Source organism: Melanerpes formicivorus, unplaced genomic scaffold (assembly GCF_026170545.1).
Source record: "Melanerpes formicivorus ecotype bairdi unplaced genomic scaffold, bMelFor1.0.p_v2 SCAF_75, whole genome shotgun sequence".
Lineage (NCBI taxonomy): Eukaryota > Metazoa > Chordata > Aves > Piciformes > Picidae > Melanerpes > Melanerpes formicivorus.
In genome coordinates, this window is record NW_027142427.1 from 249,628 (window position 1) to 272,399 (window position 22,772).

A 22,772-nucleotide genomic window follows, 5' to 3' on the forward strand; every position below is an offset into this window, starting at 1 on the left:
ACAGGAATCTGTTCTCACATGGAAAAAAGAAAATCTGGATGAAGAATCAGGAGGAACTTGCTGAAGGACAGACTGATCCCATGCCTTTTATTCCCCGTTCATCCACACATCCTGCTGAAGCACAATGTTACCTTGCAGGACCAGGTTACTCTTACTGTCTGCTTTTGACTTGTTTTTCATGCTGTGCCTCATTATGAGGCTCCCATGCAGCTTCTAGGCATGCTATTACAGTGGCAAGCAAATCTGAGACTCTCTTATCACTAGATGAAGTATCACTTTTCCACCAGAACCATTAAGCAGAAAACAAGCACATCTGTAAAGCCCAGATGGTAAGCTGAAACAGAACAACTGCTTTACAAAAGAGGTCTGTGTTGAACAGGAGAGATGAAACTGAACTGCACCAAAGCCAGCAACTGTTGTCATCATGCAGAGCTTTTACTGTCAGTGCACACTTAAAGCAGACCAGTCCATGAAGAGCAGCAGTCAGTCGACCACAGCACAGAAACAGCGACTGCAGAGCTGTTGTGTATGCTCACAGCCACAAAGCAGCACCTGTAACTGAAGCTCTCCTCTGCTATCAGTGGCCACAGCAGTTACAGCTAACTTTCAGAGTTCAGTATCACTTAATAAAAGCACATCTAAGAGCAACACTTTCTCTGACTCCCAGCCAGCCAGCAGATGCTACCTTGGCAGACAACTCACCACCTCACAGAAGAGTTACGTACCTGAATACCAACAGCAAAGCATATCTGCACACATTTCCTCAGTGTCTCTTCTACCACAAGCAAATGAAACCCTCTGCTTACCTCCAGCCCCCCTAAAATCCTCCTCATTTTTGAGCTGATTTCACTAGCCTTATTTTTAAGGTCATCTTCATGTCTTGGGCACAGAAATTCTAAGCCAAGGACCAAAGCTATGGGACAAACCCAACAGTCAACAGCAGTGCTTTTCAGGCAAGACATAACTATCTAGCTTTCTTGAAGCAACTGAAGACTATCTGAATGCTTAAGCTCCACTCACACAGCTCCTCAGCTTATTCTTGCCTTTTTCAATATATAAGACTTTGAACACTACTGAAGTAAGAGACCAAAACATACCTTGTGTCCAGAGATGAGGTACAGAGAACTGAGAGCATAACCTCACCATCTGTTACATCTCAGCACTACAGAGGTTTTAATACTGAAATGTTACATGGACAGGGGGAAACCTGAGACCTAAAAGCAAAATGCTTCACATACTCCTTACCTCCAAGTATTAAATATGATGTAATTCCACACCATAGGCAACACAGCATAGAAGCTGAACAAGTCAATACAAGCAAGATAAACATTGAGAGGATATGAAGACATAATACTGAAGCAACATTCAAACTGCAACAACACTGTGGCAAGTACTAGGGGTTTTTGAAAGAGCTCAAGACATGAACACTGTTTTCCATTCACTTTATTTAAGGGATGCATCTAAATCCCCTAGACTGCCTTTACAGGGCTGATCATAACTTTTTCATTCTAAATAGTGGCCTCCTCCAGAACAGAGCACTCCCAAGCCAGCAGCTTTCTAAATGTATGTACAAGCAACCACAGACACACCTGGTCCAGTGCCCCTGCACCTCAGAAGGCACAGAGCAGACAGGAATATATAACATTTGCCTTAGATTCACCCAGCTTCCAAGGGTTTTTAGCTCAGAGGACTCCTCTTTTCAGGACCAGTTTGTCTACTCAGTGCTTTCAGACCTTGAATAAACAGGCAATTAAAGCTCTTCACATTGCCCAAAGCAAATAGGAAACAGTGGAGCTACATTTATACTTACTAGTTCGAAACTTTTCCTTTATTACATCAAGATCCTCCTTGAGGGCCACCTGCATCCAGACTAAGCCAACACAGGCCACCACACAGGCAGCCAGAATGACAAATGCACATAAGGGGTAACAGAATTTGCAGCATCGTAGATAATCTCCCCTGGGTAAAACAAACACACACAAAAAAATAACAGATTGTGACCATTTAACAGTACCTAGAAAAGTCTGATTTTAAATGCTGGTCTATCAAACTGAGGGATGCTGAAGGCACAGCACAGGCTTTGGCTGCCAAGTGCTAGCAAAAAGCTTGGCCAGGAATAAATATGGCAATACACTGAGCTCAGAGCTGTTACTCTCTGATCAGTTTATCCTCAGGAGGCACATCTAGCATACTTAAGGGCAGCTGTCAGGTTTTGCTTACTGACATTTCCTGCTCTGCTCTGCTCACATAAACTTGTTAGGAACATCTGCTGGCTAGCTCAGAAAGCAGGCTCCGAGAAAGGGCATTATCATAACAGTAGGGCAAATACTTTAGACTATCCTAAACTGCACAAGTCTCAGTTTTTCTGCTGCATGCCTACTTTCAGTAATTCTCAGAGACACGTTAATAATTCTGTCACTTAAAAGTTTATTTACTGCCAAAAGCACATCACGTCCACAAGAAAACCAGTACTGTGTCAGCTCGCTGATACAGGACTGTGCCGTGCTGAACACACACAGCTGCCCTCGAGCGGCTCCAAGGACTTCAGTTTCGGCAGGTGCAGCAGACAAACCAAAAAGTAAAACGCCACAGGATGGCTCAGATCTACTTCTGCCGCCAGCCAGACCTGTTGGATCAGGCATAGCGCAGCTCCAGCTCTTTCCGGGCAGTTCCCACTGCCCCACTACCGCGAAGCTGACCCCCTCCAGGCAACGCAGCCCGTCCAGCTCCGTTGCGGAGGCTGGCGCTGAGGTGACGGGCTCCCGCGGCAGCCCGAGGCCAGAGCCCAAAGCGGGCAGGACCAGGCAGGGGACTCGGCGGCAGTCCCGGGGAACTCACTTGCCGCAGCGGGTCCGCGCCCCAGCGAACTCGTCTTCCTCCGAGCTGGACTCGGAGTCGGAGGCGGGCGGCTCGGTGCGCAGCAGCCGGTGGCCGGAGCCCTTCTTGGCGGGCTTCTTCCTGCGGCCGTCGGCGGCCAAGCCAATGAGGGCGTTCAGCTCCTTCCGCTTCTTCATCCTCTTGTGGGCCGGCGGCGCGGCCGGCGGCTGGCTCCCGCCTCCCTCCTCTTCCTCTGCCGCCGCCAGCGCGCCCCGGCTTGCCAGCCTGCGGCCCGGCCGCGGCTACAGGCGCTCCGCGGGGCCGCGGCCGCTGCTATCCGGCCGGCCCCGCGGCGGCACGCCCGGCCCCGCTCCCTCCACCCGCCCCGCCCGCGCCATGGCTGCTCCCGGCCCCGCGGCGGCACACCCCCGCCACCTGCCAGCAAGACACGCTCCCATTGGGCAGTGCCGGGCCGCCCCGCTCGGGGCTTAAAGGCCCAGGTGCGCCCTCCACGGAGGTCTGTGAACACCCGGCAGGGTCTTGGTTCGAGTCCTACTAGCACCGGGTGAGACGAGTGATGAAGGTGGCAGCCAGAAGCGGCTACCAAGGCCAGGGACCTGGCCTGTTAGTGGTGCCTGACTCTACAGTTACGCTCTGTCCCCTCTTGAGAAGCAGGCTCAGTGAGAGCCGTTGCTCCCAGAGATAACGGTGTCAGGGAAGCGATGTCGCCCGGCAGTTGCCCGTCCTCTGCCTGCCGCAGAGCTGCCGCGTTACCCAGCCTCAGGGCTTGCGGGGCACCACACGGCCAGCCCGCTGAGGGAGTCATTGCCCTCTCTGCGGGGGAGACGTTGTCCCGGCCGTTTTTAAGATGCGGTGTAAAATGACAGGTCGCTCAGGAAGCCGGCAGCGGGACAGGAAGGACGAGGGGAGCTGCCAGCCGGCATGGCAATGGATGGAAGCGGCGGCGAAGCCTTGAGAGGCAGGAGCATGTGATGAAAGACCGCAGGGTGAAAAGCCCAGGGTATGCCTGTTCTCTCCTTCAGCCTTGTGTGCCCCAAAAGCCCAAAGTGCTGCGTGTAAAGGGGCGGTATTCCCAAATGCCAGGCTCCCAGGGACGCCGGGGTGGTCGTTACATAGCCTCGCTCAGACAGACTCTTATTTTTCCTTCGCTAAAAGCCCCGATCACGCTCAGCCTTTGCCGCCGTCCCCGGTGGCAGCGGGCCGCGGGGGTATGTGCGCACCCCTCCACCCGTGCCAAGGCCGTTCGGCGCAGGCAGCGGGTGCCGCTCCGCCGGCGGTGGGGCCGTGCTCACGGCTCTCCTCTCCCCTCCTCGGCCACATCCCCGACGGCGCCTGCGGCCGCCGGTGCGAGGGAAGCCGGTGCGGGGAAGCCGGGCAGGCACCGGCTCCGAGCCCGTTCGGCGGTGCATTTCCCGAGGCCCCGCGGGATGCTCCCCTCCCAACAAGCGCTGCCGTGATTTGGCAGCCGCTCGGACTCTCAACCTGCCTCTCCGCCCTGCATTGGCTGAGCGTGGCCGGTGCCCGCCCGGGCGGGGACGCCGGCCTCGCCTGAACCCGCCGGCAGCCGCCAGTCGCTGCTTCACTGCTGGTGGAGATGAAGCTCTTGTGGCTGGGCGTGGATGTTTCCCGGGTGCTGCACTTGGCGGCCGTCTTTTGCCTGACCTGCGTGCTGCTGAAGGCCATCCAGCTGTTCCACCGGCGGCGGGAGCTGATCCGGGCGCTGGCCGATTTCCCCGGCTACCCGACACACTGGCTCTTCGGCCACGTCCACGAGGTACGGCAAGAGCCGGGTCTGTTCGGCCTGGGGGGAAGGAGGGACTGAGGGAAGCAATTGCCCTGCCTTGATGGAATGATGCTGATGGGAGTTGTCCCTGTGGTCCAGAAGAATTGCTTCTCCTGGTCTCCAAGGAAAGGGAAAGGTGGCCATCATTTTCCTCAGCCGTGCAGACTTCTTCCACAGCACAAGAAGGACATGGACCTACTGGAGTAGGTCCAGAGGAGGGCCACGAAAGTGGTCAGAGGGTTGGAACACCTCTGTTCTGAAGAAAGTGAGTGTTGGGGCTGATTAGCCTGGAGAAAGCTCTGAGGAAACCTTATTGCAGCTTTTCAGTACTTAAATGGGGCCTGTTGCAACAGGACAAGGGGTGATGGTTTTGAACTAAGAGGGGGGAGATTCAGTCTTGATATAAGGAAGGCATTTTTTACAATGAGGGTTGTGAAACACTGCAACAGAATGCCCAGGGAGGTGGTTTTCATCCCTGAAAACATTAAAGATCAGGTTGGACAGAGCTCTGAGCAACTGGATCTGGTTGGAGAGAGCCCTACTCCCTACAAGGCAATTGGACTAGATGACCTTTAAAGGTCCCTTCCAACCCAAACCATGCTATGATTCTTGTGATGCTTAGAGAAGAGCACATGCAGGATGCTGCAGGATGCAGGGTGGGAGGAGGTGGTAACTGACTCGCCAGAAAGCGATACTGTAACTTTGAGTGGGCAAGATTGTCCTAGGATATAGCTCGGCATTGGTGTTGCACCAGAGCTGCACTGCTCTGTCTTGGGCTCCCATGAAAGTCAGGGCACAGCTGCCACAGCTGTCCTTGTGATACTGAGTAGATGGATGCTGCTCCCAGCATCTGGAGGCACCTTCCCTTAAGGCTAGGTTGGACAGGTCTTTGAGTAGTATGATCTAGTGGATGGTGTCTCTGCCCATGGCAGGGGATTTGGAACTGGATCATCTTTAAGGTCACTTCCAGCCCAAACCATTCTGTGATTCTTTCCCTCCCCAGCTTGCACCAGTTCATGGCCAGGTGAGCAAGACAGGACACTGATCATTTTGTGTCATGTTTAAGACATAAACCACGTGCCAGGTATACCATCTGGCACAGGCAGCATGGATCTTTTTAAGGTAGCATTAAAGCCACAGCTACCTGAACATATGTACATAAGCAAGCTTGTTCTAGGCACTTGTGGCGTGGATAATTGTTTCCCAAGGTCTGCTTATGCCCACACAGATTGGTGTGGCTGCCTTTGCAAGTGGATTTGCTGCAGCAGCTTCATGAGGAGTAACTGAGCTACCTGATGTGAAAGGCTTTTTTGTGCATGCTCAGGTTGACTTCAAATCACCCTGACCTGTCCTGGGCTCTGCTGATGCCAAATCTGTGATGCACTAAATAACTAGTACTCTGAAAAGCAGCTGGCAAATCTGGAGGGGACCTCTTATGCCTTGTCTCTGTACTGTGGCAGCCCCAGTTCTGCTGCAGTGGATGGGACAGGCAGTCTTTTGGCAGTGTAAGCATGAATGTGGGCCAGTTCAGGGCTTTGTTGTGCTGCCAATTAGACTTTAAAACTGTAATGAAATAAAGTATGTTTTCCTGTTTGTCAGCTGTGACGACTTAGCCTGGAATGGTATTTTAACTGTTTGTGCCAACCACTAGCTCCCAGCATAGCTAGGTTGTCCACAACTTGACTTTTACCTCAGACAGTAATTTTTTGGGGGAGGAATTCCTCTTTTGCCAATTGAATCGTTGACTGAATTCCTTGGAGCCCAGCAGTTCATTGAGGCGGTGAGGAAACTGGCAGGGCTCTGAGCACATGCTGAATACAGAGTTTACTTGAACCTCCCATGAGGACACAAGAGCTGTGCTCAGGGGCATCACTGATATTTCCTCTTCTGATGATTTTAAGAGAGTGTCAGTTTTGATTCAGGTCAGTTTAATATCCCAAATGTATTTGTCATGCTTTGGGAACGTGTCACTTTCTAGTGAAACATTTCTCAGGTATTAATCTTCTCCAAATCACTTTGTAGTATTGCATTAGGATATCAAGAGAAGTTGTGTAGAGCTGTTCAGCCTCACTGCAGCACCATGACTTAGTTAAAACCACAAGCTGGCCAAACTGACTTCCCATGGCCACAGTCAGTGGGAAGTAGAGGACAGCAGGGTCCCTGCCCTGCGGCCACAGGAGGATATCAGTCCCCTGCTTTGCCTGCATCTACCCTGCAGCTGCTGGTGGAGGGGAGCTAGCCTGGTTCTGACAGCATGGCACAGCTCGGTACTCAGATTTCAGCCCCTCTGTCTTCTGTTTCATTTGCTATTATCGTGTAGTCTTCTAAAGCACCTCTAAGCTCCTCTACCCAGATGCTTTTAGTGTTGGATCTGTTTCAAAACTTGCATTTCATGGTGAGATCACACAGTTTCCTTTCTTCCTTAGACCCGAGCTGGGGTTATACTTTTCTTTCAAGCCCCCAAGGGAGGAAGAAGTAGAAGTGATGGAACTAGATAATCCTTGAGGTTCCCTTCCAGCCCTGACAATTCTATGACTTTCTATGATTCTATGACTTTCAGGCAGAGGCTGGTAGCTGGAGCCTTGGTTAAGAAGTTTTCTGTTTGTGTTCCTCCACAGCCCACAGAACTTTACACCCTGTGCCCCAGGAGTGCTCAGCACAATAGGTAGAGGTTACTCACCTTGTGGGTAACCTCTCTTCTCAGATAAACCCATCCCAGTGCAGGGCTGGGCCTTGATAGCACAAGACCAGGCACTCCAAAAGCAAGGTTGGATGCAAAGGCTTCTAGTGTTAGGATGTCTGCCAGCAAGGCTTGCTCAGCATCTCCCAGTTACTTCCATTTATGTTTTCTGTGGTTTCATGATGGGAGGGAGCACAAGCAGATCTATCTTCCACATGTTTGAGTGTCACTAAAGGCACTATGCTAAGCCACACTTCTGCTGGCATTGCCAAAGAGGTGGCTGCTGGAGAGAGCTGCCTCCTTTTACCCCAACACGTGACCCTTACAACCAGAGAAATCAGTAGTTCTCTGTGATAAATCCAAACCTTGAACTCGAGCAAGAGAAGTTCAGAGATCACTTTCTATTGTAAATAACTGAGTGTGGTTCGATGCCACACAGGGCGTGCTGCAGGTACTCCTCTAGCTCATGGGGGAATGATGGGGTCAGCCCTGTGGCACAGAGCCCAGCTGACAGACACCCTGGCAGACACCCTCTGGCTCCTGAGCATCCTCTCCAAGACAAACCTGACATGAGTGACAATTTGAGTACGAGCCATCTCCCGAATTGAGAAACAGCAGCCAAACAAAAGGTTGAGCTGAGCACCGAAGTGATTGAGCAAACATTCAGTTGATTCATTCAGTAGGGTGCCTTGGACATTGTGGCTGATCTCTGCAGATGTTGTTGAACTTCAAGCCATCTCCCAGGTTGAGAAACAGCAGCCAGACAAAAGGTTGAGCTGAGCACCAAAGTGATTGAGCAAACATTCAGTTGATTCATTCACTAGGGTGACTTGGACTTGGTGGCTGATCTCTGCCGATGTTGTTGAACCTCAAGCTTCATGTCAGAGCAGCCACAGCCATGCCAGCCCCAGCTCACCAAAGTCCTTCCTCCTGCATATTCTGTCAGAGTAGTTTCTGTTCAAAGGAAAGGGAATTCTTATACAGTTCTGCCTTCATGGTTTTTTTTCTCTGACTCTGTGACTTTGAATCTTTCCACTGACCTTTCCACTTGTTCTTTAAGAGTTATTGCCTGTTTAATATACAACAAGCCTGGCTATACAGTCAATAAAACAGTGATCACTTTTGAAGGGTGAACCCTCCAGTGATGCTAATATGAAATGGTGCTCACTTTACTCCTCAGCATGCAGCTTCCAAGGACTGGAGAGGAACCTTGCTGAGAGCACCAGCTCTTCCTCACCTATTGCATTAAATTCCTGGAAATCAGCAAAGTCTTAATGTAATGATATTAACCAGTGTCCCCTCCTCTGTACAACTCCACGTGGCCCAGGTTTTCTGGTCAGGAGGCATGGTTGCACTGGAGCAGACACAGCAGCAGTGCCATTGGCTGCAGTGAAAGTGCTGCTGTATTTTCTCGTGGCTGCAGGGTGCTGATTGCTCAGCCATGTGCAAGTGAGAACAAATCTGCATGCCACAAAACGCAGATGCCATCTGGGGCAAACCTAAGGTGTCTTTGAGGTGGCCATGGAAAAAGACTAGGCAACATACATGCACTGATAGGCTTGATCACTGTTTCTAAGGGTGTTCTCCATGGCTAGGGGCAGTTGATAAGGAAGAGTTGTTTTAGATGAGGTTTAAAAGTAACAAGCATCTCTGCTTCTCATGCTCTGCAAACACAGAGGGACAACACCTTGTTTCCAGTCACCTGGTTCTGTGATGCAGAGGGATCTCTGAGCTTCTCTGATCTTTTGTGGGGATTGGTCTCTTCTCCCAGGCAACCAGCACCAGAACAAGAGGACACAATCTCAAACTGTGCCAGGGGAGGTTTAGGCTGGATGTTAGGAAGAAGTTCTTCATAGAAAGAGTTACTGGCTATTGGAATGGGCTGCCCAGGGAGGTGGTGGAGTCACCATCACTGGAGGTGTTTAGGAAGAGACTTGATGGAGTGCTTGGTGCCATGGTTTAGTTAATTTGATGGTGTTGGATGGATGGTTGGACTCGATGATCTCAAAGGTCTCATCTAACCTGGTTTATTCTATTCTATTCTATTCTGTTCTATTCTATTCTATTCTATTCTATCCTATCCTATCCTATCCTATCCTATCCTATCCTATCCTATCCTATTCTTTTTGAGACAATAGTTTGGGAGAAGATTTATTTTTCCTTCTGAATCTAAGTGTTCTTTCTCTTCTTGCTTCACCCTCTGACTACAGTTTCTCAAGGAGGAAGAGGTGCTGGACAAGGTGGAAGTCTGGGCACAGAAGTTCCAAAATGCTCACCCTCTCTGGTTGGGGAATTTCTCAGCCTTCCTGGTTGTCACCCATCCTGACTATGCCAAGGCTGTGCTGGGCAGAGGAGGTGAGGAGATGATCCCTTCAGTTGTGGAGCCTGCAGATTTGCCACACCAGCCTAAAACTTCACAGCAAGGCAGGGTTTCCCAGAGAGGCTGTCTTGCAGAAATCATCTAAAGGCATGGAGAAACACCTCTCCTGCATGCCATGCTTCAGGCACAGGGCTATGGAGCTGACTGGGGACCCCCAAATCTGGCAAAGCACACTTGAAAAGTGATCTTCTCGGTGCATGACCCCAGCAAGGAGAAAACAGCTGGAAGGTTTGTTTTTCTCAGCTCAGACCCCTGAGTCCTCCTGCTGAGGGGCATGTTGAGTGCACCCAGAGAGAAAGGGGCTAAATGGTGCTCTCTGGGAGGGTTAATCATTTGTCACACAGCACAGACTTTGGACTACCAGTTCATTGCAGTCTGGGCATCTGCTTTTATATGTGTTTCTTGCACCTGGGGCAAACAGTGTTGCTTTCTTGTGAAATATTGATGAAGCTGTGGGGATGCCACCAGTTCTGCTTCATAGCCAACCAAAAGTGAGAGCCCAGAGGGAGCTTTCAAGTGCAAACTAGGGGGTTTGATGCTAATGAAAGAGTTACCTTTTAATTTTCTCTTTATTAATGATTTTTTTTCCAGATCCCAAGGATAATGTGAGCTATAAACACCTTGTCCCATGGATTGGTATGTATTTGCAGGGCTCTGCCTACCAAGGATGATTCTGAAGTTAGTCAAGAGCATGCTATAAATAAACATCATTGTGCTTGTTCCTTGATGCAGTCAGAGCTAAAAGCTCCCTGAAATGATTATGTTTCTTGGAAAATGTGCCAAATAATGCTAGTTTTGTGATTCAAGGAGAGAAAATTCAGACACAGTCACACATACAAACGAGAGCCACTTACACATCTCTACAGAGCAAAGGGTGATGATGGAGGAGCTCAGATTCAGTGGAGGACTGGTGAAGAATGTGTCTGCTGAGCTGAACTTCTTGGCTCCAGCATTGTTGCTGTTTCTTTTTGGAGGCAGTACTGTGTCACTTTAATGAGCAGGGCTCTGCTCAGCTCTGGGAACCCTGAAGCTGATAGCAGCACCTGGAAACTTTCTCTCACAGAATCTCGAGACAGCAGATTGAATCACGCTCCTTGCGGGCAGAGGCTACATCTGCAGGCAGGGGAAAGCAGGAGGCTGCTTGTGCCCAGAGAAAACTTGCCTTGCCTGTGTTTCCCCAGGGAGAGGGTTGCTGATCTTACATGGGCCAAAATGGCACCAGCATCGGAAACTCCTGACTCCAGGGTTTCACTACGACGTCTTGAAGCCATACGTGGCCCTGATGGCAGAGTCAACTAACGTGATGCTGGTAGGACTGATGCTTCTTTCTCTGTCCTGTTTTCTTTTCCCTGATCCTGTCTGGTTAGTAGATAAACCCTGGAGCAGGGTTTTCCTGCAGTGCCCTTACTCACAACCTGGTAATTTTAAGAGCAGGCTGTGCCTTAGTGGTTGAAGATTTTTGAGCCACCACAAATCTCTGCCCACAGACTGGAAGGAATGAGCAGACTGAGTCTCCCCACAGGGACTATGTCTCTGATAATGCTTGGGGCTCTGTGGCTAAGATTTGAGGATTATGCTGTCCCCAGACTGTGCATAACAGCAGTCCCAACTACAGCTTCTTCTAGAAGAAGAACTGAAGGCAATAAAGGTTCATGATAAATCCTGGAAATACATAGTCTGCAGAAGAGAAGGCTCTGAGGTGACCTAATTGTGACCTTCCAGTATCTGAGGGGGGCCTACAGGAAGGCTGGGGAAGGACTTCTCAGGATCTCAGGTAGTGATAGGACTAGGAGGAATGGAATGAAGCTGGAGGTGGGGAGATTCAGGCTAGATGTGAGGAGGAGGTTCTTCACCATGAGAGTGGTGAAGCCCTGGAATGGGTTGTCCAGGGAGGTGGTCGAGGCCCTGTCCCTGGAGATGTTTATGCGCAGGCTGGATGAGGCTCTGGCCAGCCTGATCTAGTGTGGGGTGTCCCTGCCCATGGCAGGGGGTTTGGAACTAGATGATCCTTGTGGTCCCTTCCAACCCTGAATGATACTATGATACTATGATACATAGGTTTGAGCAGAGGTATACTCTGACCTAAGATTAAAGGGTATCATTTGCCGTCAATATGTCCTTGACTGGATTGCAATACCTTCCTTGCCTAATACACAGTGAAGCTACACTGTTCTCCCCTGCATCAGTGCTGGGATTGATGGAAACCAGTGCAAATTACAGGTGAGAGGCACTGGCCTTTATGCACATGGAGCAGCAGCAGCCCTGGTGTCAGATCTGTTCCTTCTTCTTTGCCTCCTTCAGTCCAATTTCCCCAGCAGCTTCACATGGATCCTGGGTATCCTCCTTCCCACCATCCCAGGAAGCAGCCAGGAGCTAGGGGATGGAGATCTAGGAGAGCTTTTGCAATGTACACTAGTGCCTGGCAGTTTACAGTTCCTTGCAGGCAATACAGAGTGCCTATTATGGGCACCCATGCCACCAGGTGGCAATCATTGTACATGGTAAGGACATAAGTCTGTCCCCATAAGCCTTGTTTCCCAGCCTGTTTTCTTGTTGTGGAAGTTCAGATGTGACTGTGTTCCTCCATCTCCTCCCTTTCTCAGCTTTTGAGCCCTCTGGTTCCTCACAGCTATGAAGGGACAGAGGACTCAATATGTCTTTTAGGCAAGAGAGACACTACAGCTTCTCTAGGGATCCCTTATGGAAAATGCTGAACAAGAGCTCCTGTATTATATGCTGGAAAAACATGGTGGGAGAGAGATCATGAGATGGAGGCTTGCATCTTTGACACCAAAGGCACAGAACTATATGTGCTTGTGAGAGACAGACAGCAAACACAGTCAGTGAAGCTGCTCTTTTGCAGGAAACACACTGCACCCCAAGAAATGCTTTGGTGACATGCCCCCTTCTCCAGCAACACATCAATCCTGGGCTTTTCTAGGGTGCATTTGCCCCAGGATAGGTTGTACCAGGGCTCACCACTGCCAGGGTTTGAGAGTAGCAGTTGGCTGAGGCAAACCTTGTATTAGTCCTCCCTCTCATGATATCCCTCCTCCAGGATTTTGACAGCAACTGAGAGGTCCTTTCCTTTTCTCCATTTCTCTGAGCTGAGCACTCACTAACCAGAAGGTGAACACAGATCACAGAGAAAACTATTCCATGCTTTCTCATTTCTGTTTCCTTTGCACCCTAGGACAAGTGGGAGCAGCTGGTTACAGAGGGGAAACCAGTGGAGCTCTTCGAGCATGTTAGCTTGATGACTCTTGATAGCATCATGAAATGTGCCTTTAGTTACCACAGCAACTGCCAGACCAACAGGTCAGTGCTGGCTGCTCCAAACCCCTGGCAGAGAGCTTGCAGCTCCCAAGGGAAGCAGGCAAATTGCTTGTCATGATACTCCCAAAGTTACCAACTTCCACCCTTCCCTACTCCCCAGGGAAAACACCTACATCCAGGCTGTCTATGACCTCTGCCTGATGGTGCACCAGCGCCTCCGCATCTTCCCATACCACAACGACATCATCTACTGGCTCAGCCCCCATGGATATCGGTTCAGGAAGGCCTGCCAGATTGCTCATGACCACACAGGTATTCCCTGCCTTAATCCTTCCCCAAAGCTGTTGAAATCTAGTGTGGGGTGTCCCTGCCCATGGCAGGGGGGTTGGAACTAGATGACCCTTGTGGTCCCTTCCAACCCTGAAGGATACTATGATACTATGAATAGATTGGGTGATGGTTGACCAGAGGCAGCTGAGTTGCATCTTGCCAAAGCAGTGATGCCACCTGGAGGCCAGACTCCAAGCAGAGGGTTGGCTTGCAGCAAATGGTTCAATCTAGGCATGAAGCAAGGGGATCTCACAGCTCCTGGATTATTAAACTGGATTAACAGAGAAGTTCCCTTCTGGGAACCCTGCTGTTCAATGACCAGAGACCAGTGAGAAAAGAGAAGGGTGCTGTGTGCAGCACCAACACAGATTTAAACACAACTAAGTGCCAGGTTCTACACATTGGCCACAACAACCCCATGCAGTGCTGCAGGCTGGGGTCAGAGTGGCTGGAGAGCAGCCAGGCAGAAAGGGACCTGGGGGGACTGGTTGAGAGTAGGCTGAACAGGAGCCAGCAATGTGCCCAGGTGGCCAAGAAGGCCAATGGCATCCTGGCCTGGATCAGGAACAGTGTGGCCAGCAGGAGCAGGGAAGTCATTGTGCCCTGTACTCAGCGCTGGTTAGGCCACACCTTGAGTCCTGTGTCCAGTCCTGGGCCCCTCAGTTTAGGAAAGAGGTTGAGCTGCTGGAAGGTGTCCAGAGAAGGGCAACAAAGCTGGGGAGGGGTTTGGAACATAAGCCCTATGAGGAGAGGCTGAGGGAGCTGGGGTTGCTTAGCCTGGAGAAGAGGAGGCTCAGGGGAGACCTTATTGCTATCTCCAACTACCTGAAGGGAGGTTGTAGCCAGGTTGGGGTTGTTCTCTTCTCCCGTTCAACCAGCACCAAAACAAGAGGACACAGTCTCAAGCTGTGCCAGGGGAGGTTTAGGCTGGATGTTAGGAAGAAATTCTTCCCAGAAAGAGTGATTGCCCATTGGAATGTGCTGCCCAGGGAGGTGGTGGAGTCACCATCCCTGGAGGTATTTAGGAAGAGACTGGATGGGGTACTTGGTGCCATGGTTTAGTTGATAAGATGATGTTGGGTGATAGGTTGGACTTGATGATCTCAAAGGTCTTTTCCAACCTGGTTAATTCTATTCCATTCCATTCCATTCCATTCCATTCCATTCCATTCCATTCCATTCCATTCCATTCCATTCCATTCCATTCCATTCCACCGTCCTGGTATGACTTTATGTTGGAGGATTGGGCAGAATAGGCTGAGGAGTCTTTGTCCTGAGCAAAGAAGTTTGCAGAACAGGATGGCAGTGTCTGTGGCATTTGTTGCCATGGTGCTGGAGAAGCCAAACTGTCTGGGATGCAGAACTAGATGTCATTGCATGGTAATAAACTGAGAGGTGGTCACTCCCTTTGAATGAGCTTTGCTTTGGCAGAACAAATCTGCAGCTCATCATCTCCTGTCCCTGCTGACCCCCTAACTCCTTCTTCCCCAGACAAGGTGATCCGAGAGCGAAAGGAGTCCTTTAAAGACGAACGGGAGTTTGAGAAGATCCAGAAGAAGAGACATTTGGACTTCCTGGACATTCTACTGTGTGCCAAAGTGAGTGCTGAGGAGCAGGTGTGAGGCAGGGCTGCTGGGTGCAAAAACCAGTCAGTGTTGTCACGGCTGCCTCGAACCACCGGAGACCCTCAGGCCTGAACAAGGCATTAAACAGTTAGCCCAGTCCTGCCCAGTTGAAGAGGAGCCAAGGTGATCCACATCATCACTGAAATGTTGGTAGCATCTGTTGGGGAATACATCATGCTGAAGGATTTCATAGTCCTGGTGGTTTAATATTGGGGGAATGTGTGGGGGGAATAAAGGGCTTTATAAGTGAAGGAAAAATGGTCTTGAATTCAGTCTAAACAGAGACTGATTTTGTTTATTGATATTCTTGGGGCATCACCACCCCACTCTGCAACAGCTGAAAGAATATAATGGTCCTTCCTGGGATATTATATACTTTTTTATCTATCTATCTATCTATCTATCTATCTATCTATCTATCTATCTATCTATCTATCTATCTATCTATCTATCTACCTACCTACCTACCTACCTACCTACCTACCTATCTATCTATTTAACTATCTATCTATCTGTCTATCTATCTATCTGTATATCTGGTATCATAGTATCAGTCAGGGTTGGGAGGGACCACAAGGATCATCTAGTTCCAACCCCCCTGACATGGGCAGAGACACCCCACAGTAGATCAGGCTGGCCAGAGGCTTATCCAGCCTGGGCTTAAACACCTCCAGGGACGGGGCCTCAACCACCTCCCTGGACAACCCATTCCAGGGTTTCACCACTCTCATGGTGAAGAACTTCCTCCTCACCCCCAGCCTGAATCTCCCCACCTCCAGCTTCATTCCATTCCCCCTAGTCCTATCACTACCTGAGATCCTGAGAATTCCCTCCCCAGTCTTCCTGTAGGCCCCCTTCAGATACTAGAAGGCCACAATAAGGTCACCTCAGAGCCTTCTCTTCTCCAGACTGAACAGCCCCAACTCCTTCAGTCTGTCCTCATAGGAGAGGTGCTCCAGCCCTCTGATCATCCTCGTGGCCCTTCTCTGGACACCTTCCAGCACCTCCACATCCCTCTTGTAATAGGGGCTGCAGAACTGGAGGCAGTACTCCAGGTGTGGTCTCACCAGAGCTGAGCAGAGGGGGAGAATCACCTCCCTTGCCCTGCTGGACACACTTCTCCTGATGCAGTCCAGGATCTGATTGGCTTTCTGGGCTGCAAGTGCACATTGAGAGCTCCTGTTGAGCTTTTTGTCCACCAGCACCCCCAAGTCTCTCTCCTCAGGGCTGCTTTCCAGCCAGTCACTGCCCAGCCTGGATTTGTGCCTGGGATTGCCTCAACCCAGATGCAGCACCCTTGCTCTTGTTGACCTATCTATTGATCTATCTATCTGTCTGTTTAACTATCTCTCTGTCTGTCTATCTGCCTATCTACCTGTCTATCTATCTATCTATCTATCTATCTACAAACCTACCTACCTATCTGTCTTGTCTATCTATGGACCATTATAATATATATATAATCTACCCTATAGAAGAGATATATGAAAATACCATATAAATATAATGTATATAATAATATAAACTAATATATAGTACATATAAAATCTATAATGTATAGCTAATCTATATTACCTGCATGATACATATTATCTATATTTTCCTGTATATAGTATTATTTGTGTGTAGATATATTTGTGTGGGCTACTGAAAATGTCTCTGGACTGTTAGGATGAGAATGGAGCTGGACTGTCTGATGAGGACCTGCGTGCTGAGGTGGACACATTCATGTTTGAGGGCCATGACACCACAGCCAGTGGGATCTCCTGGCTTTTGCACTGCCTGGCATCACACCCAGAGCACCAGGCACGGTGCCGGGAGGAGATCCAGGGGATCCTGGGGGACCGGAAGACACTTCAGTGGTAAAGTTGCACATTTCCTCAGCTGGTAACTTTTTCCCCTCGTTGCTGGTATTTCTAAGTGAGCAACAGCTTCAAGGCTCAAAAGCTAGGCTGCTAAAGGACTGATTGCTGCATGTGTGGGGACTGGATAGGATGGAGCAGATATTGCATCCCTCCACTAAATCTGCCTCCCTGCCCTTCAGGGCTCCTATTGCCAGGACAGACACAAGAGAAAGCCTTCTCAGCCCAGAAGAGATGTGTTGGATGCTATGCCAAGCTCTGGGCCAAATACTGGCTTCTGGTCTCTCCTGTTTTCTCATCACAGGACATTGTAGTCTCCATTTTTCACCTTTTGCTGTCACTTTGGCCTTGATCTTGTTCAAATATTAGAATAGGGTGGAATGGAATGGAATGGAATGGAATAGAATAGAATAGACCAGACCAGGTTGGAAGAGACCTTCAAGATCATTGAGTCCAACCTATCACTCAACACCATCTAATCAACTAAACTATAGCACCAAGTGCCCCAACCAGTCTCTTCCTAAACACCTCCAGTGATGGTGACCCCAGCACCTCCCTGGGCAGCCCATTCCAATGGCCAATCACTCCTTCTATGAAGAACATCCAGCTTAAACCTCCCCTGGCACAGCTTGAGACTATGTCCTCTTGTTCTGGTGCTGGTTGCCTGGGAGAAGAGACCAACCCCCACCTGTTAAGGTTGTGCCGAGGTGCCCCAGGGTCCCCAGCTTGCAGCTGCCTGTGGTTGATGTCATGGGTCCCTGTGTATGCCCCAAGGGGGCCGGACTGGGTTAACTTTGTTTAATGCCTTGTTCAGTTCATGCCCAGGAGGCTGATGGCCATGGGACAAGGGGGCTTCCTGGCACAGGACAGTGTGGGGAGCATGGGATTCAGCCAGCCTCTGTCCTGGCAGGGAGGACCTGGGCAAGATGACTTACAGCACCATGTGCATCAAGGAGAGCCTTCGCCTTTACCCACCAGTGCCTGGCGTGTCGCGGCAGCTCAGCAAACCACTCACCTTCCCTGACGGACGCACCTTGCCAGAAGGTCTGTAAGCCCCACTCCCCCTTCACAAAGCTGTACTCATGGACATCTTGCTGCCTGTGGCAGAGCAAAGGCAACAGCCCTGCTTCTGTGACTTGCTCCTTGCCAGCACAGACTGTCAGAGAGCACCTTGCAGCTATTGACATCCCACTGATAAACTGAGGTCTGGGCTGGGTGGTGGCATCCCTGCGACATCCTTCCTGCCACCACTGCTACAGGGCAGCTGTGCCAAAAGCCTCTTGTCATCCTGGCCAAGCACAAGCTCATGGTTCACTCACTGTGGCAGACTTCAGGCACAGGGAGATGGGAACCAGTCCCATCCTGACTTGCAGCATGGCAATTGGCCTGCCCTGCACCATTCCTTCTCTGATTTGGCAAAGCAGGCCGCAACATGCCAATGGTGATGGTGCCTTCCTTATGTTCCACTTTTGGCCTGTTTAGCACTAAGCAAATGGAGAATGTTTGCTTTCCTCTGGAGCAAAACACTCACTGTTTTCCAGCTGGTAAATGATGATTTAGGAAGACCTTTGTATGAGCACACTGCAGCCTTCTCTTTCATTTCTTTGTCACTGAGCCCTTTTCTCCTGCTTGATTTCTTCACAGGCACTAACATTGCAATAAGCATTTATGCCATTCACAGAAACCCTGAAGTATGGAAAGACCCTTTGGTGAGTTCTTGGTTTTTTGGCCCTTCTTGTATTTTCTCTGCTTTATGCTGTGCCTCTTCCAATGTCCCCTTCACCTGTTTGCAGGAGAGCACAGCCCCTTCTTGCTTCCAAATACCTTTGCCCATGGGAATCTCCGTGGGAATTGACTGCCTTGTGTTAGTGTCAGCCAACTGTGGCACAGGGCAGCCAGACAGCAGCATTAGGGCTGGGTGCTGCCCAAACAAAGTGCTGAAGAGCTTGTATAAATAGAATAGAATAGAATAGAATAGAATAGAATAGAATAGAATAGAATAGAATAGAATAGAATAGAATAGAATAGAATTAACCATGTTGGAAAATACATTTGAGATCATCAATTCCAACCTATCACCCAACACCATCTAATCAACCAAAGCATGGCACTAAGTGCCTCATCTAGTCTCTTCTTAAACACCTCCAGTGATGGTGACTCCACCACCTCCCTGGGCAGCACATTCCAATGGCCAATCTCTCTTGCTGGGAAGAATTTCTTCCTCACCTCCAGCCTAAACCTCCCCTGGTGCAGCTTGAGACTGTGTCCTCTTGTTCTGGTGCTGGTTGCCTGGGAGAAGGGGCCAACTCCCACCTTCCCTTCAGGTAGTTGGAGAGAGCAATAAGGTCTCTCCTGAGCCTCCTCTTCTCCAGGCTAAACAACCCCAGCTCTCACAGCCACTCCTCACAGGGCTGTGCTCCAAACCCCTCCTCAGCTTTGTTGCCCTTCTCTGGACACCTTCCAGCAACTCAACATCTTTCCTAAACTGAGGGGCCCAGAACTGGACACAGGACTCAAGGTGTGGCCTAACCAGTGCTGAGTAGAAGGGCAGACTGTCTTCCCTGCTCCTGCTGGCCACACTGTTCCTGATGCAGGCCAGGATGCCATCAGCCTTCTTGGCCACCTGGGTACACCACAGGCTCATGTTAAGCCTACTATCAACCAGTACCCCCAGGTCCCTTTCTGCCTGGCTGCTCTCCAGCCACTCTGACCCCAGCCTGTAGCACTGCATGGGGTTGTTGTGGCCAGTGTGTAGAACCCAGCACTAGGATGTGTTAAACCTCATGCCATTGGTCTGTGCCCATCTGTCCAGCCTGGCAAGGTCCCTCTGCAGAGCTCTCCTACCCTCTAACAGATCAACTCCTGCCCCCAGCTTGGTGTCATCTGCACTTTTACTGATGATGGACTCAATCCGCTCATCCAGATCATCTATAAAGATATTGAACAGGATGGGGCCCAACACTGATCCCTGGGGGACACCACTGATGACTGTGATTTATCTCTTTTGCTCAGCACACAGGTGGAGAATTGAATCCCACCTCCCCAGATTTCCTCATATCTGTGTCTGGTTTATCCTGGCAACCCCATTGCCAGGTTCAGTGTAAAGCAAGGCAGTTTAGTGTTTGAGTTTCAGCCCATCTCAAAATGAATGCTGTCTCCAGTCTGGCTTTTCAGGAATGATGTGGTGTCCTGTTTCTGGAGGTACTGTGCTCCATAAATAATCACATGCTCCTCATTTCCAGGTGTTTGATCCTTGCCGGTTTTCCCCAGAGAACATCTCTGGCAGACACTCTCATGCCTTCCTGCCTTTTTCTGCTGGATTGAGGTAAAGTGTATTGAATGCTGAAGGAGTAGGGAGGAGAGAAAATACATGTCCCTGGAAACTGCTCAGCCCAGGAATTGTGTGCTGCTTTCATAACTCATGTCAGGGAAGCACTCACAGAGTCCTTTCAGAAACCGCTCCCTGAAGCCCTGGCCCTGCAGCCTTCAAAAGTTTATGAGCACAGAACACACTCCTGTGCCCCAGAGGGGTTGTGATACCAGCAAGCAAAAAGGGAAGGAAACATCATGGCCCTTCATGAGGACAGGCAACTGGGTCCCAAATCTGCAGAGCATCCTCCTGGCATCACAGAGGGAGGCTGCAGCATCCTGGGCTCACCTGCTTTCCTCCCCTCTCATTCCCCGCCCTTTGGTTCCCTCTTCTCCCAGTCCTGTCCTTCACTCTCTGCTCACCCTGCCAAGGCATACACAATGCAGACCCTCCTGCTTGGAGACCTACAGCCTCGACTCTGCTGACCTCTCCTTTGGCTTCCTCATCTTCCCTCCCTCTCCATGCTCATACCCCAGAGTCCACCTGCTCAGCCCACGCCCCTGCTTTTGCCACCCAAAAAGCTGCCTGGAGGCCCCAGAGCTGTGGAGGAGGAGGGTTGTGTGCCAATGCCAGATGGCTGGGAGCCAGCTGTGGAGATTTCCTGTGCCCAGCACTGAGAGCAGGTGGCTGAGCTGCTCTGGTTTACCCCCAGGAACTGCATCGGGCAGCAGTTCGCCATGAACGAGATGAAGGTGGCTCTGGCCCTGACCCTGCTCCGCTTTGAGCTCTCGCCCGACCCCAGCAAGCCTCCCTGCAAGATACCTCAGATCATCCTGCGCTCCAAGAATGGGATTCACTTGCATCTGAAGAAAATCCACTGAAGCTGGAGAACATCCTGCCTTTGCCAGAGGGGGGGACAGAGCAGATGACAGGACAATGCTTCTCTGGGGCAAAAGGGGCAGGGCAGGGTTTGGGGATGAGGATTCCTGATTTCTGTGCTGCTTCCACCAACTGAAAGCCCAGGTAGCCTGGATGGCATTGCACAGACCTGTTGCCATCTGCTCAGCAAGCATTGGGCTCAGAACAGCTGGGCATGGCCATGCCTCTTTGCTGATGGTCCTCTTGCCCTGTTGTAAGAGCTGGCTTGGCCTGGGAACATCTGCAGGCCCCACCAGCTTCCTCCTTGCCAAACCCTGCCTTCACACTCATGTCCTGGCTGAATCCATGACTGTCCCCAGCCTTGCTCTGTCATCAGCACCTGCCTCAGTGCCTAGAGGTCAGCCCTTCCATCCTGCAGCAGGGACAGCCTGTGGCAGACCTCTGTCTCCCTTCTCACACTCAATGTGTCTCTGTTTTGTTGAAAGCACTGATTCCAGTTTGGGCTCTGAAATTCTGCCTAAACTGCATGAGAGCCTGTAATTTTTCTGTTAATAAACCAGTAATTATTGCTGTAAGAGCAGCTGCATTGGTTTTTATTGCTGGTGCTGGCTTGCTTCTATCCCAGTTCCTCCCAAGGCCTTTTGGTAATTAGGATATGTGCTTTGTTATGAGCAAACTGTTACAAGTTCTGAAATAAAACCAATGAACTCTTTCTCTTCAATCCCCACAATCACTCACACCTCCTCTAGTTAGAGCTGTACCCACAGCTACCACCAAGCCCCCTACAACCCTCTCCTGTGTCCTCTCTGCTGTGCCAGCACATCCAGCTGCCATCAATAAAACCTGCCTGCCATGGGGTGCTCCTTTAGCCAAGCAGCCTTGAGGAGACACATCCATGAGCCAGCTTCACCTCCAGTCTCCATACCTCATGGTGCCCCAGCTACCCAAGCCTCACACAAGCAGGTTACAGCAGGGTAACTCTGGTTTGGTTTCTGGGAGCAGACTGAATCAGGGATAGAGGAAAGGCTGCACTGCTGCTTTCCCAACTGGGTCATCTAATATATGAATGCTCCTGGCCCCAGGACCAGCCAGTTTGCCTTCACCCTGCTCATCCACTGGCCACTTCTTGACTTCTAGGTTTCACTAGAAGTCTGCCTCTACATATCTAAAGAGGAAAAGTGTCCTGCAGCATTCCCATCCTACTCTCTGTGGTGTACCTGTGTTTTTTTGGCACAGGAAGGGATCAGAGCCTGCTTCCCCCTCAGTCTCACACCCAAACTCAACACCAGATCCACACACAAAGTTTTCCTTGGTGCTAACGTGCTCTGAGGTGAGGAACTGAAGTGACACTTCTAAACAGCACCATCCATGATAGCCCAGCTCCCAAGTCCCCCTGAGCCACATGGGCCATCACTGCATGCCAGGCCAGACAGCCTGTGTCCTGTGTCCAATATCCCATGTCCTGCATCATGCATCTCACATCCTGCATCATCCCATAGCCCACATCTTGTCTCCTGCATCCCATATGTCATATCCTGTATCCTGCCTCCAACATCCTGCATCATCCCACATTCCTCATCCCTCATCTTCAATAGCTGCTCTGGTTTTGAACTGGAAAGCTGGGCTGAGGCTGCAACATGGTTTGTGGGGTGACTGTGTCCCAGTGCCAGAGCAAGGCACCTTCCCACAGTTACCTTTCCCCTCTTAGATATAAGAGACCTGGTTATGAGGGATGTGCAACTCAGCAAAAAAGACAGGGCAAGATGCAGAGAGGTGACCTCATTCTTTAATCCTTCCCTACTTTGTGCA

At 50.4% G+C, this 22,772-nt stretch overlaps 2 protein-coding genes across 5 annotated transcripts in view; one reads left to right on the top strand and one right to left on the bottom strand.

Annotated features, from left to right (window-relative positions):
• The window catches only part of EFCAB14 (EF-hand calcium binding domain 14), a 28,597-nt gene extending 25,408 nt beyond the window's left edge, over nt 1–3,189 (bottom strand). For 2 of the 4 annotated variants that reach the window (XM_068163861.1, XM_068163862.1), the window contains exons 1-2: nt 2,839–3,189; nt 1,811–1,959 (exon numbers count right to left, since the gene is read on the bottom strand). In XM_068163861.1, coding sequence (XP_068019962.1) covers nt 1,811–1,959; nt 2,839–3,014 — 325 coding nt within the window. In that variant the 5' untranslated portion in view covers nt 3,015–3,189. The remainder of the gene's footprint in view (nt 1–1,810; nt 1,960–2,838) is intronic. The other 2 variants (XM_068163863.1, XM_068163860.1) reach the window with 1 other exon arrangement.
• Nucleotides 3,190–4,386: 1,197 nt separating this feature from the next.
• Nucleotides 4,387–21,538, top strand: LOC137454003 (cytochrome P450 4B1-like). Its single transcript, XM_068163825.1, has 12 exons — nt 4,387–4,612; nt 9,512–9,656; nt 10,273–10,317; nt 10,863–10,990; nt 12,875–12,999; nt 13,118–13,269; nt 14,779–14,885; nt 16,584–16,774; nt 17,685–17,818; nt 18,419–18,483; nt 20,017–20,099; nt 20,797–21,538. The coding sequence occupies exons 1-12, from the start codon at nt 4,433–4,435 to the stop codon at nt 20,963–20,965; spliced, it is 1,524 nt and encodes a 507-aa protein (XP_068019926.1). The 5' UTR covers nt 4,387–4,432; the 3' UTR covers nt 20,966–21,538.
• Nucleotides 21,539–22,772: the final 1,234 nt, after the last annotated feature.

Bases quoted from the DNA above. Each gene is read 5' to 3' on its own strand.
- LOC137454003 (XM_068163825.1), top strand. From the start codon at position 4,433: ATGAAGCTCTTGTGGCTGGGCGTGGATGTTTCCCGGGTGCTGCACTTG. The intron at 10,318-10,862 runs GTATGTATTTGC...GTGTTTCCCCAG, and splicing joins ACACCTTGTCCCATGGATTG to GGAGAGGGTTGCTGATCTTA. The intron at 20,100-20,796 runs GTAAAGTGTATT...GTTTACCCCCAG, and splicing joins CCTTTTTCTGCTGGATTGAG to GAACTGCATCGGGCAGCAGT.